This window comes from Archocentrus centrarchus, chromosome 13, assembly GCF_007364275.1.
Source record: "Archocentrus centrarchus isolate MPI-CPG fArcCen1 chromosome 13, fArcCen1, whole genome shotgun sequence".
NCBI classification, from domain to species: Eukaryota; Metazoa; Chordata; class Actinopteri; order Cichliformes; family Cichlidae; genus Archocentrus; species Archocentrus centrarchus.
Window position 1 is genome coordinate 10,085,038 of NC_044358.1, and position 14,796 is coordinate 10,099,833.

Consider the following 14,796-nt stretch of genomic DNA (forward strand, 5'->3'; position numbering starts at 1 on the left):
GCTCATGTCACATGTAAAAGGTCACACTTGATTGAAAAGAATGGACGACTGATAATGAATTTATCAGCTTAATGCTTCTGTTCGATTTCACTGTTGTTCCCCTCATCACGGTTTGTTTTATTTCTGAGATCTCAGCTTTTAAATGTTTGAGGAAGACAAACACCTGAACCGAGCATCCTTCTCAGTGTTCACGCTGCCGTTTGTCCTTCTTTTTGTCCTTCTCTGACGCGTCCTCATGCAGCTCGCGGCTCAGATGTGTGCTGTTTATTCTTTGTGATGGCCGCAGTAATACAGTAGATGTGTTTTATCATCAGCATTATGGCTCTGATGTCGTGAAGAGCGCAGCCTCTCTCTGCTGCAGCTCTCTGTCCTTCAGGGCTGCAGATGCTTCAGGGGTCCCCATGGCGACTGTTGCCATGAGTTGTTGCTATGTGACTGCATCTCTGAGAGAGGGAGGGGGGTTAGATAACAGCTTATTATATAAACATGTTTGATGTGAAGATGGAGGAGACTTCAGCTACTGAACATGCAGAACAGTCTGGACTCTTCCTCTTCATCCCCAAGAAAAAACTTTTTTCTTTTCTTTTGGACATTGTTTATCATCCTTTCCCATTTTTATGTATTGTTCAATAAAAATATATTTATTTCACAATAAATAAAAAAAATTATTTCACAATAAATAAAAAAAAAGATTTCACAATAATTTAAAAAAAATGTTCACAATAAATAAAAAAATATTTATTTCACAATAAATATGCAAAAGCTGATTGGTTTTAGGTATTATTTATTTTTATTAATTGTTTTGGATGCTTGATTTTGTTTATTGAAGTAGTTTTTTTTTTTTTGCACATTCTTTAGTTTTATTGTTTTTTAAAAAAGAGTACTTTCTTCAAAAAGCAGAATGTGTTTTCAGGGACTTTTTTTAATTGAAAAATAGAAGATCTGTTCAGATAACAGAAGATCGCACACAAGCTCTGTAGATTGTGTGCTGCACAATGTTGAAATGAAAAAATGTTGGTGTTGTGCTCTCACTTTGGTATCGTATTACTTCCTGTTCCTGAGTAGCTCAATTAATCTAGATATCGCTCTCCTTTAGCAGTAATGGTACTTGGAACAAATGTAGCCTGTTTGTAGCCTTGGAGACCTGGCTCCGGCCAGGCCCTGTAGTGGGTGCGGACCGTGGTAGCTTAGCCACTGTTAGCTCTCCCCCAGCAGATCCCGAGCAGCAGGGAAAGCAGGCCGGCTGGGTGACTGTGAGGAGGAAGCGTAGTCCTAAGCAGAAGCCCCGGGTACACCACCAACCTGTTCACGTCTCTAATAGTTTTCTCCACTCGGCGACACACCCACTGTTTTGAGAAACGTGAAGCTAGAGACACCAGCGACCATAGTTGATTGTATTCCAGGGGCCAGAGCAGGCGACAAAGAGGGAAATCTGAAACTGCTGGCTAAGGCTAAACGCAAATTTGGTAAGAATATAATTCATGTTGGCAGTAATGACACCCGGTTATGCCAGTCAGAGGTCACTAAAGTTAATATTGAATAATGTTGGACTCTGTAGTTTTCTCTTGGCCCCTCCCCAATCAGACCAGGAGCGGCATGTTTATCCGATGTGGCCTTTATTTTCTGGGGAAAACCTGGTCTTGTTAGGAGAGACGGCATCCATCCCACTTTGGATGGAGCAGCTCTCATTTCTAGAAATATGGCTGAATTTATTATTTAAACATAAAATTTCACAAAGAAAGAACAATATAGCATCCTCAACTGCACCAAAGAGTAAAACAGTTAAATGTGGCTTATTAAACATTAGGTCTCTCTCTTCTCTAAAGTCCCTGTTAGTAAATGATTTAATAATTGATTAACATATTGATTTATTCTGCCTTACAGAAACCTGGTTACAGCAGGATGAATATGTTAGTTTAAACGCCTCGTCCACCCTTACTGGAAAATTCCAAAACCAGTTTTGCTTGTTTTTCTCCATCTATTCAGGCCCCTCTTCTGTGGAACCAGCTCCCAGCTTGGATTCAGGAGACAGACACCCTCTCTGTTTTTAAGATTAGGCTTAAAACTTTCCTTTATGATCAAGCTTATAGTTAGTGCTGGATCAGGTGACCCTGAACCCTCCCTTAGTTATGCTGCAATAGGCCTAGGCTGTTCCACAGCATGTCTTCTGTCCTGTCTCTCCCCCCTCAGCAGATGACTGCCCCCCCCCCCCCCCCCGAGCCTGGTTCTGCTGCAGGTTTCTTCCTGTTAAAGGGAGTTTTTCCTTCCCACTGTCACCAAGTGCTGCTCATAGGGGGTCGTTTGGACTGTTGGGTTTTCTCTGTATTATTGTAGGGTCTTTACCTTATAATATAAAGTGCCTTGATGAGACTGTTGTGATTTAGTGCTATATAAATAAAACTGAATTGTTTAGTACTGTGCAGAAGTCTTGAGCCACCTCTCATTTCTTTAGATTTTGCAAGAAAATAGGAAATAGGTGCAGTGATATATTGGAAAATTGGTATATAAGGCAAAAAAAAAGTTTGTACAATTCTAACCAGCTCAAATGTCAATATTTGGGATCACCACCTGTTCGGTTCAGCACAGCCTGAACCCTCTGAGGCAGCTCCCTCTTTTAAGCAGTGTTCAGGAACAGTTCTCCAGGCTTCCTGAAGGACATTCAGAGCTCTTCATTGGATGTTTCTGCCTTTTGTTCTGTTCTGTCAGGATGATGATTCCACACTGCTGCAATAATGTTGAGATCCTGACTCTGAGGAGGCCGATCCATGAATGACAGTGTTCTACTGTGTGTTTTTATATCCAGATGTGCATCCACTGCATTGGCCTTTAATGCTGAATAATTAAGCCACTGCCTATCAGATGGTATTGCATGATGGTACTTTTCTGCATTCATAATTCCAACATTTTTGACAAGATCAACACTGCCTGAAATGCAGCCCCAAACCATGGCAGAGCCCCCACATAGGGTGAAAGGCGGGGTACACCCTGGACAGGTCACCAGTCTGTCTCACAACTAATACACAGAGACAGACAACCATTCACACTCACCTTCACACCTACAGCCACTTCAGAATCGTCACTTACCCTAACATGCATGTCCTCACAGGCTCAGGGAGCCCATCAAAGTCCAAACCTGAGGATTCAAACCCAGGACCCTCTTGCTGTGAAGTAGTAGTAGTGCTCACCACTACTTCACTGTAGCACTCAAACCTGTTGTGGAGTCATTTCCATTTAGTGCGTCCTGCTGGTAGAAAGAGTTTGTAAACTTTACATGGGCTTAGATGATTAGAGAACCAAATCAGTCAAACTTCAAACTGGACATGTGATGTGAAGCTGGCTCAGACTGAACTTGCTGGCTTCTGTGTGCTGTTCTATTAAAAAGAAAGATCTCAGCTGGTTCACTGTGGAGCGTTTCCTCCCTGCAGTGTCTCCACAGTTCGGTTTTTGACTTTCTGACTGTTTGAAGCTGAAGCAAAGCAGACAGCAGGGATTAGCTTTTCATCTCTGCATCTTCCCCCCGGGTGGTGCAGTCTGCTCCCACACTGAGGATTACTGCTGACAGACAGGCAGACTTGTTAAAGGTCCCACTGCTCCTTCTCACAGACAAACTTTGTGATGGGCATGAAGGCAGAAGCACTCTGTGTTCTGTTTGTTACAGGGTTCAGGAAGAGCGAGCACACGGAAAATAAATGAGAATTCAAAGAATATATGCACACTTTGTGCATGTAAACACGCATGTGTACACAACCACTGTCACATCTGTATGACAAGTGCAAACCTGCTCATCTGCAGTGGCTTTTTATATATATATATATATATATATATATATATATATGATACACACACACACACATTGTTAGTTTATGGTTTTATTCCCTAGTTCTTGTTTTGACTTGTGTTCATGACTGTCTTCCTCTCCTGTGTCTCCTTCTGGTTCTGTCTTACTCTCCTTTTTCAGTTTCCTTCTTGCTTCTTCTGAAGCTTCTTTTTATATTCTGTGTTTTATTTCCCTCCTTTTTACCCCTCAGCCTGAAAAAAGCTGATGGGGTGTTGTTGTCACCTCACTGGGAATGCATAACTTGAGAACGATGTCACCCAGGATGTTCAAATCGATGTCGTAGATGCATCTACTAAAAATCTCAGACACGGTGGTTCTTACCATAATGATGCCGATCACAGTGACGTTATTCTCAGTGGTTTATAGTTATGATTTTAGCATTTCTTATTCCTGGTGCTTCTGTAGCCATTTGCTTTTGAATTGATATGTTGATTAAAGTCACTGAGGCTCATATGCACCCCATTAAGATCTGCTGAGACCTGTAATTATGTGTTATAGAACTCGTGCCACCTGAAGGTTCTGCTGGCTGGCGGCTGAGGGGGAGCACCGGCGCCCACCGTTGTTATTTTCTTGATTGACTTCATCTGTGTCTTATTATCCCTCTTCAAATGCTTTTTTGTGCCATTGTTGTCGTCTTAAATGTGTTTGTTCATTGCTGAATTCTGGACTTTGCAGAATTTTTTGTTGGGTAAAGTTTGGGTTCTGGGGTCAGTTTCAGACTGATGTCTCTCACTGTTTGCTCTTCCAGCTGCTGGCTCCAGCCATAGACTGGTTGGATTACCTGTTGTCCTCTCTGTCTCCTCTGGAGCTAAACGACACCGAACCCGTCGTCCTGTATGCCAAAGAGTACCTTCAACAGGTGTCCGAGCTCATCAACAAGACGGACCGCAGGTATATATATATATATATACATATATCAAATACTTTTAAAGATTTTGTTTTTCTAAATGTCTGTCGACCCACTTTCGGGCCATTTTTTCACATTTAAATCTGACACAGAGTTTGAACATGAATTTCTCAAACTATTAAAGATCAAAGCCTGAAACTTTCAGTGGTGGAACAGATACATTAAAAATTGTCTGAATATTGGCCAGGTAGAATAAAATAGTCCAGCCCTCCTGCAGAGTCCCATATTTGAGCAAACACTAATAACAATTTATGAATTTATAAAGTTGAATTTCACAAGAAAGTGTGACTAAAAATTTCACATTGAAAATTCTTCTTCATGCTTTCTTTTGAAATTCAACTTCATACCATTCATAAATTGTCACTTTTTGTCTTTTGCAATATAAAGTTTTTTATTAGTGTTGATGGGACGTTGCAGGAGTGCTGGACTGTTTTTTCATATTCTAACTGGCCAATACTCAGATATTTTAATCACAGCTCCTGATTCACTTGATGATTCAAACATCGCCTTCAGAATACAATGTGGGGGGAAAACCAGCCTGAAAATGCCCCGGCAGGTTTGCAGTCCATCACACGCTTCCTGCTCCTCCTTCAGACGTTATTAAATCTGCCCGGCTGGTGTGTGATGAGACGTCTGTGTGTTTCCAGTCTGCTGAATAACTACATGATGTGGACGTTGGTCCAGAAGAGCGTGGTCAGTCTGGATCAGCGCTTCGAGAACGCTCAGGACAAACTGCTGGAGAGTCTCTACGGGACCAAGAAGGTACTGCTGCTACAAATACTACTACTACCAATACACACATTTCTGTTACTACAGAATGACTACTGCTACAGCTGGTAATCCTCCTCTCAGTCCTTCTGTTCAGCTACATCTTAGTTGGTGCTAACTGGTTCAAGCTGTCAGAATTGGTTCTTTATGATAACAACGATCTGTAGCTGGCTAACTGGTTCTAACTGGTTGTGGGCTGCAGGAACCCTCCCCTGCTTCTGGTTCTAGCAGGTTGTAACTGCTGTGTTCTGTCGTAGTCCTGCACCCCGCGCTGGCAGACCTGCATCGGGAACACCGATGACACCCTGGGCTTCGCCCTGGGAGCGCTGTTCGTCAAGGCAACGTTCGACAAACACAGCAAAGAGATTGTGAGTCCCTGATCTGTCCCTTCCTTCAGAAACATTCATCACGAGCAGCGGGTCTGATTTCGGTCGGTTTGAGCTCACCGGCCTGTCTCTTACAGGCTGAGGAAATGATCAATGCGATCCGGTCGGCATTTAAAGACGCTCTGGACCAGCTCAGGTGGATGGACGACCAGACGAGACAGGCTGCAAAGGACAAGGTACTCACAGCCATAATCACAGCACGTGGGCAGACTAAACTTTGGTAATCTTGTGATTTTTTTTGGTTTTGAAAAATGTCCTTTAAAGTCTTGGCAAAACATGAGATTAGGGTTACAGAGGGGTTAGGGTAAGCTAAGGTACCCCAGAGAGATAAAGAGTCTTATAATGCACACTATGATCGTTTCACTAATGTCAGAGAAGCATGAAAAGACCCAACAGTGCAGCTGCAGGAAGGCTCGATGACTGATTTGTTTGTTTCTGTCTGCCCCTCATCAGGCAGATGCGATCTATGACATGATCGGTTTCCCAGAATTCATCCTGGACCCCAAAGAGTTGGACGATGTTTATGACGGGGTGAGTGAACGCTATTAAACATCACCAGTAAAATCAAAGCGTGACTCTGCATGCTCTGACAATCACACCGGAGACGTCATGAGTGAGAGACTGCTCGGTGATGGCGGTTGTCCTGCCCCTGCTCCCAGAGAGCCAATCAACAGCTGGACCCGGAAACATGAGATGATTTTTCTCTCCTCCAGTTTACATCGCGGCTTCGAAAAGAAGACAGACTCAAAGACAGCTAGTGGTAATCAGCTGGCCTCAGGGCGCACACTGAGGGCTGAAACACTATAAATGCCTCTCACTGGATAAAATATCCTAAATCCGATTTAGGATATTTGATTTATGAGCAGGTAAATGTTGGCTGCACATACTGAGTGTCAGAATCCAGCAGCGTCTCCGTTCTTCCTGCTGATGCCTCAAAGTCTCACTGCCTGCAGCCACATTTGTTTCCAAGGCCCAGTTTTGCTGGTTTGGCAGCTCCTGGACTCACAGCCTGGTCGCTCGTGCATTTTTCAGTGAGTTATTGGAAATGACGTTGAAGTTCATGTGCATGAAAACCTGGATTATTTTCCCTCTAATGTGGATGGGTCCTAACTGTGCTTCAGAGTAGGAGTGTGGTCAGCAGTATTTAACAATAGTTCTTTATGTTTGGATGGTGCTCTGCCGCCCCCTGCTGTTCACCACCTTCATGCACAGGTGTTCTAACAGCTCAGGTGTGTCTGTTTCAGTACGACGTGTCAGACGACAGCTTCTTCCAGAACATGCTGAACTTCTACAACTTCTCTGCTCGAGTGATGGCCGACCAGCTGAGGAAGACTCCCAACAAAGACCAGTAATGCCAGCATGCATCAGTACACCACAAACATCAATACATAACACCTTCACAAACATACAAACACACACACACACACACACACCTTATCAAGGGTCATATTCACAAATCAGTCTCCAGTATCTTCTAACCTGGTGAATCACCAATGACCAAACTTCCAGCAGTTAAACACACTTTAGGCTATTTTTTATCATCACTCACTTAACCCTTCAAATCAGCTCATTTGTAGAGCAGGTGTTAGTGAAAGCACAGGAGCAGAACTCTCAGCTCACATCTTGGCTTTCAAATCTAATGTGACTAAAGGTCAGACCTGAGCCGCAGCCGGCCCTGACCGGCCACCCCGAGGTCACATTAGGGTTCAAATTCCAACACATATACATCATGCAAGCACTCTTTGGTAAACTCCCCCTCAGAGAATGACTCATTCTTTTTGCCATTTTGTGGGAAATCACAATACAACTTTGTTACTTTTACTTTGAAGGCAACTTTTCTTTTTTTTTAACGTGTGTACATACGTTTGTGCAGTGAATGCAGCTTCACTGTAAATGCTTTGGAACTGATGTTTATGAGAGATGTGAGTTTGCTGGCACTCAAAGATGAATGTAGAGTTTTTTTTAACTCCGTGTGCGCTGAGCCACGTGCTCAGTTTGTGGAGAGCAGATCACCGAGTTTAGCTGAATCAGAATTATGAGACTAAACACGGAGAGAAATACAGGAACCAGTTTCTCATGTTGCCCATCAGGAAAATGAATTGCTCAGCTCTGGTGTAGGTCATCTGTAGTCACATCTCAGAGGGAGCACACCTGTGTTTTAGCCATATTGGTGAAGTCCATTAAGATTTGATATTCTTCAAGTGACATCAGGCTGACTGTGATTTTAACTCAGAGGGTTTAATGAACACTTCAGGTCAACATACAGGAAACCAGAGTGTTTGAGTCCAGAGGCTGCAAAGCTGGAACAAGCATGACGTGACTGTGGCTCAGCTGGTAGATCAGGCTCATTGGCAAGTGGATGGTTCGAGGTAGTGAACCACACTGGTGCTTCCATCAGTGTGGAGGAGTGAGCCTGTATAAAATACCTGTGCATCTACCGTTAAATCAGCTCACTGATCTGCTTCACACCTGGTTTGAGTTTTGCTGCAGACCTGAGGGAGTGTTGAGTTTCAGGCTGTATATTTTCACTAAAAGCTGTTTTCTGTTATGCTGTTGCAACAGTTTCATTGGCGGTCCTTTAACCTCTTAAGGTCCACCAGGTTGCTGCAGACCTCCTTACAGCAGGTTTAGTTTGGGGCTGCGTTTTGGCCACATGTTAAGCAAACATATTTCCATGCATTCTTAAAAGCCTTCTGTTTAAAAGATTTCTGTGTGTGCCAAAAGGGTGAAAACTGCACAGAACGGTGTGGATGTGAATCCCCTTCACTCTGACCCTGACACACCAACAACCGGAGGATGTTAGGCAGGAACCCTCTGAGGTCTAAATGCACTCGCTGCCCTCACCCAATCCTGAGTGTCCTGAGTGCAAAAACATTGGAGGACAATTCAAAAGCCAGAAATCATATATTCTGTGTAATCCATCCATATAGTCAGGTTTAGGTTTTAGGTTTAGAGAATTATTGATGATAGATTTAAGCGTATAGACACACCAGGCAGGAGTGCATGAGGCACCGTATTTTCCTGATTTGTGGTAATGTGATAAAATAATACCTGTATGCAAAGAGGAAACAATCTGAAGTTATATGCAAATTTATTTGCATCTGATTTTGTAGTTTAACACTGAGTGAGTGAAGAAATCCTGTTATAGATGGACAGATCATGAAGTCCACCCCCCCTTTTTGAGCATCTGTGCAGGTGAAGAAGATCCTGGAAGATTTCAATGGGAATTTGAGACAACAATCAGCAATGAGTCTGCTTTTGAATTTTGTAGCACTAAAACAACCAGTGGGTTCTGATCAGCGTGCTAACAGATTAGCCTGGTGTTTGTGGTGGACGAGCAGAGAACAGAGCTGAAGGAACCTTTGGTTCTTTGGACAGTACCCTGTCTTTGGTGAGATCTGATAGTTTGTGAATACGATCCCTGGACATTTGGACAGCGTAGTTGGACCGCAGATTAACTCCTCTCTCTCCCTTCTCTCTCCCACTCCTCCACCTTACCTCTCCTTTCCTGTTTTCCTGTTCACCTCCAGGTGGAGTATGACTCCTCCTACAGTTAATGCCTACTACATGCCTACTAAGAACGGCATCGTCTTCCCTGCTGGGATCCTGCAAGCTCCTTTCTACGCCCACGACCACCCCAAGTCTGTTTACCTCAATTTCTACCTGTCCATGTGTCCACCTGTCAGAGATTTTATTACAAAAACCAAAGTAAAACTATGTCCTTTATATTTAAATGTTCTCTCCTGCAGTTTTGGCATGTTTAACTCTGTTATCATTCAGACTGTGAAAAAATATCTCTTCAGGATGCCGTTTGTCTTCATTGTTGTTGTAATGAACTCTGCTGACTGGGGGGGGGCTGCTCTTTACTCCATCACTGCGTTTGTGCGTAAAGTCTCGATCTGGTTTTCAGCTGCAGCATATATGTTTGCATAGTGTGAATGTTTAGTAACGCAGATCCCTACATAAAGAAGGCTGATTTTGAACTTGCAGAAAAATCCTCGCTCCCTGTTTTGTTTTTGTAACATTTATCTATCGTGTCTGCTTGTGCTTGTGTTTTCAGGGCACTGAACTTTGGTGGAATCGGGGTAGTGATGGGTCACGAGCTCACGCATGCCTTTGATGATCAGGGTGAGTCTGATCGTGTCCATTTCACTCTGGAGGTCATTATTTATTCACTACACTCAAGCTGGCTGTGACGGTGTGTTTGTTCTGAGTGGGAAGATTTCAGTGCTGATTTTACTCTGTTGTGGACACAAACAGAGCCGAGCGGTCGTTCCTGTTATACCGCTTTGAAATACGATGGAAGTCGGCTGCTCTGGGCGAATGTGTAGTTGGCGTATTGAGAATTCTCTGTGAACAAATCTGCATGGTCACAAAAAGCAGTCCACACGGACCCTCGCGCTCATTGTCTGATGATGAAATTTGCATCACTCAGATTCGAGCAGAGCCTAGAAGACTCACAGATGTGGAAAATATAATCAAAGCCTTAGGACGCTCTACTTAATTTCACAGGAGAATTTTTCATTTTAATCAATTTCATTTATATAGCCCCAAATCAAACAGTCACCTCAAGGTGCTTTATATTGTAAAGACCCTACAATAATACAGAGAAAACCCAACAGTCCAAATGACCCCCTGTGAGCAGCACTTGGTGACAGTGGGAAGGAAAAACTCCCTTTAACAGGAAGAAACCTCCATCAGAACCAGGCTCAGGGAGGGGGGGTCATCTGCTGAGGGGGGGCTGAGGGGAGAGAAAAGAAGACATGCTGTGGAAGAGAGCCAGAGATTAATAATAATGAATGATTAAATGCAGAGTGGAGTATAAACAAAGTAAATAAGGTGAATGAAAAGAAACAGTGCATCATGGGAAATTCTTTCAAGAATTTTTGAGATAAAACAAAAGTTGGAGATTGGCCGTTAATTAGCTAAGACAGCTGGGTCAAGTGATTTTTAAGTAATGGTTTAGTTACAGCCACCCTAAAAGCCTGTGGCACGTACTCTATTAATAAAGATAGAATGGTCATATTTAAGATTCAAGCATTAATTAATGGTAGGAGTTCTTTGAGAATTTCTTTCCAATAGAATCAACAACAAAACACCTATAATAACATAAACTGTCTCGTGGTCAGAGTAATTATGACAGAAGAAAAATAGAAAATAAAGTTTCCCATGTCTCACCTGGACATTATTGTAACTACTTACAAATGCCATTTTTTATGCTTTAGAATAATTGTAAATGTTCTAGTTGATGAAGTCAGCTTTGCACATCAACATCTATCCTGTAATTATGACTGAGAAAGCAGGTGACCAGTTTGTCCACCAGTGGGTACTCTGCAGCATCCATGTTGGCAGCGTGTGTTTGGGGCCCATTAACTGCATCCAGCTGATCTGAGCAGGCTCTGCAGAGCTTAATGAGAAAATACACAAGTTCACATAACAAATGTCAGAAAGATGAAAAATGTCTGAAAGAAAAAAATGATCTGAAATATTAGAAAATCTGATTTTTAAATCACCAAATATCGTTATTGTTTTTAAAAATCATATATTGGTCAGGCTCTAAAAAAGACTTCAAAAATGCTAATATGCTGACAAAATACAACAAGAGTTCTACCTTAGCTTGGCACATGTTTAGATAAATGCTGCCTCATTTGCATTTAAAAAGTACAAGAGAAAAAATGGCTTAAAGTAATCAGCTGTGACATTAGAGGACAGCCAAATTAATAAGTAAGCAATTACTGAGCTATATTTTACTATACCTTAAATAAAGCAAGGTGCAGACACACAGACAGTAATTGAAAATAACTGATCACCTCTCAAACAGCTGTTAGCAGAAAGGTGGAAGCACTGCTGGGCTGTGCGTTAAGATGCCGTCCTTCTGTCCATCAGGTCGTGAGTATGATAAAGAAGGCAACTTGAGGCCGTGGTGGCAGAACTCGTCAGTGGAGGCGTTTCGTCAGAGAACCGAGTGTATGGTGGATCAGTACAGCCGCTACACCGTCAATGGAGAACACATCAATGGAAAACAGACGCTTGGAGAAAACATTGCTGACAATGGAGGGCTGAAGGCAGCGTATCATGTTAGTATGAACATAAACTCGGTGTTTATTATGCCACTGCAGTACCAAATCATAGCTGCCTCATGATAACCTCCCTGCTGATGTTTCTTCCTAAGGCCTATCAGTCGTGGATCCAGAGAAACGGAGAGGAGAAAAGACTTCCTGCTGTCAATCTGACCAATGACCAGCTCTTCTTCGTTGGATTTGCACAGGTGAGATTCAGCGAACAAACAAAAACAATAATTTTTTGCAGTGTGATGGTTCCCACAGAGATCTAGACTGGGACCTCTGTCCAATTACCAGCAGATTCAAAGTTCTTATTATAGTGTAATATACTAAACTGTTTGCCATCAGGAAGGGCATCCACCAGCGACCGCTAGTGAATAAGGGAGCAGTAAGAGAAGTATCTTCTTCTTCTTCTAAAATGTTTTTAAAGATAAACTTTATGCAGTCTGCCCTCCACCCTCTTTTAATAATAGCAGTATTAAAGGCTGTAAGTCAGTTAGTGCTTTGTAAAATAAAGATGCTAAATTGTCTGGTTCTATTACAGCGCATTACTGAGCACTCAAAGCGCTTTATACATCATGCCTCCGCATCACACTCTGACACCTGCATGCTAGTATCTTGCCCAAGGATACTTTGGCATGCAGACTGGAGCAGCCAGGGATCGAACCACCAACCGTTCAGTTAGCAGGTGATCTGCTCTGCCTCCTGAGCTACAGCCACCCCGAAGCACATTTTTATTATTCCTTCACTTTTTAGTATCTGCCAGTTTGAGAAAGCTTTCCAAAGAACTATAAGACCAAAGGACGCGTGTGAGGCTTCACTGGAAGTTTTTGAAATGGCTAAAATGCAGCTAACTCTGAACGTGGTCCCTGAAACCTGATGGAAAGCAGTCGGTTAGCTCTTCACTTTGCTGTCAGCCAGCCTGTAATTTTCTTCTTCAGCTCCAGTTTCCAACCTTTACCTTCATTCATCTAAAAAAAACCACAAAATGTTGTACTGAGATTTTGGCTCCAATTCAGAGGTTTCACTCCTGACTCTCCTGATGCTCTGTACTTTTTACTGTACTTTTTAGGTGTGGTGCTCAGTTCGAACACCAGAGAGCGCTCATGAGGGCCTGGTGACCGACCCCCACAGTCCTCCCCGATACAGAGTCATTGGCACACTCGCCAACTCTCCGGACTTCAGCCGCCACTTTAACTGCCCCGAAGGGACGCCCATGAATACCGGGAAGCGCTGCGAGGTCTGGTAGACGACCCAAGAGGACCGGGTGGACCCTTGGAGGACGAGCGGAGGGGTTGTGGTTACATAGGTCAGTCTGTTAGTTGATGGGTTAACAGGCTCGTTAGTGTCTTAATTAGAGTTCAGGTTCTTTTGGGGGATGCAGGTGTAATCTTCAGCTTCAGTTAGGGAACTTAGTGACGATCAGACTCACTTCCTGTCTGGAAACTCAGCGGACTCAGCGGATTCACACAGACACTGAGGACTGATGAGGACGATGAAGATGATGATGATGAAGATGGAGAAGCCACATGGGACAGTGTTGCTGGTTTCTGCTTTTATCACCGTTATTGATTAATAGTATTATTATTGGGCTTTGGTGTGTGTGTGTGTGTGTGTGTGTGTGTGTGTGTGTGCGTGCGTGCGTTCATGAGCAGGTTTGTGTGCGTGTGTGTTGTTCATGTGTGAAAGAGCTCTATAATTCTCTTATGACATCACTGTGATGACCTCATACAAAGTTGAACCGTTACATCATCAGTCATGGCCAGGTGTGTGTGTGTGTGTGTGTGTGTGTGTGTGTGCGCGCGCGCGCGTGTGAGAGAGAGAGAGGGTTGTAGACCACTCAGTTATCAGAGGAAGCTGTCGTCTGATTGGCTGGAAGGGTTTGAGTTGGAGTTGAGATTAAGATTAATAGATCAGAATAAAGGGTTTTAATGGGTTATTCATGATGTTTTCAGGAGGTTTTAAGCATTTAAAACACTTTAATGTTTCCCAGATATATCTTCCTGATCAGTTTCTCGTGTAGATAATCTCTCAGATTGAATCCACTCTGTAACCACTGCTTTAAGGTAAATTAAGACAGACGTATTTTCAAAGCTTTTCCACCATTTTGTAATCTATTAAAACCCTTTAATTAATCTGTCAATGATTGCCTTAAAGCCATCGTTATCTTTCAGCAGATTTAAGGTAACACTGAAGTTATTTCAGCCTCCAGTTCGCACATTTTAAGCAGCTCTACGTGTTAACGCTCACCGCCTCACTTCCATTTACAAACCAGCCGTCGTGTCAGGTGATCAAATGGTGAGAAGAAAGAAAACAGCTAAAAACCAAAACCTGATCCTGAATCTCAATTTGGAATTTTGCCTTAAAATTTCAAAATAAAATGCCTTGCAAACAGAATCCTGCAGATTGTCTAACTCTCCAAAATGATTTGCATATTGATTTGGTACTGCGTCTTCATCAGGTACAGATGTGGGCAAAGTTGTTGGTACCCTTCTGGAATAACTTGAACCTGGCAAAATGATAATAAATAAAACTTTACTGAAAATCAACTCATGAAAATCAGAAATTTCTTTTGAATTTTGGTTCAACAGAATTATTTTAAAAAACAAAGTGGGCATAAATGATGGTACCCTTAACTTAATATTTGTTGCAGAACCTTTTGAGGCGATCAAGCGATTTCTGTGACTCTCAGTGAGACTTCTGCACCTGTCCACAGGTATTCTGACTTCTGCACCTGTCCACAGGTATTCTGACTTCTGCACCTGTCCACAGGTATTCTGACTTCTGCACCTGTCCACAGGTATTCTGGCTCATTCCTCGTGAGCAAACTGCTCC

At 42.8% G+C, this 14,796-nt stretch overlaps 1 protein-coding gene across 1 annotated transcript in view; it reads left to right on the forward strand.

Moving 5' to 3' along the window:
- The window catches only part of ece2b (endothelin converting enzyme 2b), a 38,536-nt gene extending 24,026 nt beyond the window's left edge, over nt 1–14,510 (forward strand). Inside the window, exons 9-19 of the mRNA XM_030743894.1 lie at nt 4,587–4,729; nt 5,393–5,507; nt 5,771–5,881; nt 5,977–6,075; nt 6,353–6,430; nt 7,144–7,247; nt 9,430–9,540; nt 9,960–10,027; nt 11,786–11,976; nt 12,072–12,167; nt 13,034–14,510. Coding sequence (XP_030599754.1) covers nt 4,587–4,729; nt 5,393–5,507; nt 5,771–5,881; nt 5,977–6,075; nt 6,353–6,430; nt 7,144–7,247; nt 9,430–9,540; nt 9,960–10,027; nt 11,786–11,976; nt 12,072–12,167; nt 13,034–13,210 — 1,293 coding nt within the window. The 3' untranslated portion in view covers nt 13,211–14,510. The remainder of the gene's footprint in view (nt 1–4,586; nt 4,730–5,392; nt 5,508–5,770; nt 5,882–5,976; nt 6,076–6,352; nt 6,431–7,143; nt 7,248–9,429; nt 9,541–9,959; nt 10,028–11,785; nt 11,977–12,071; nt 12,168–13,033) is intronic.
- Nucleotides 14,511–14,796: the final 286 nt, after the last annotated feature.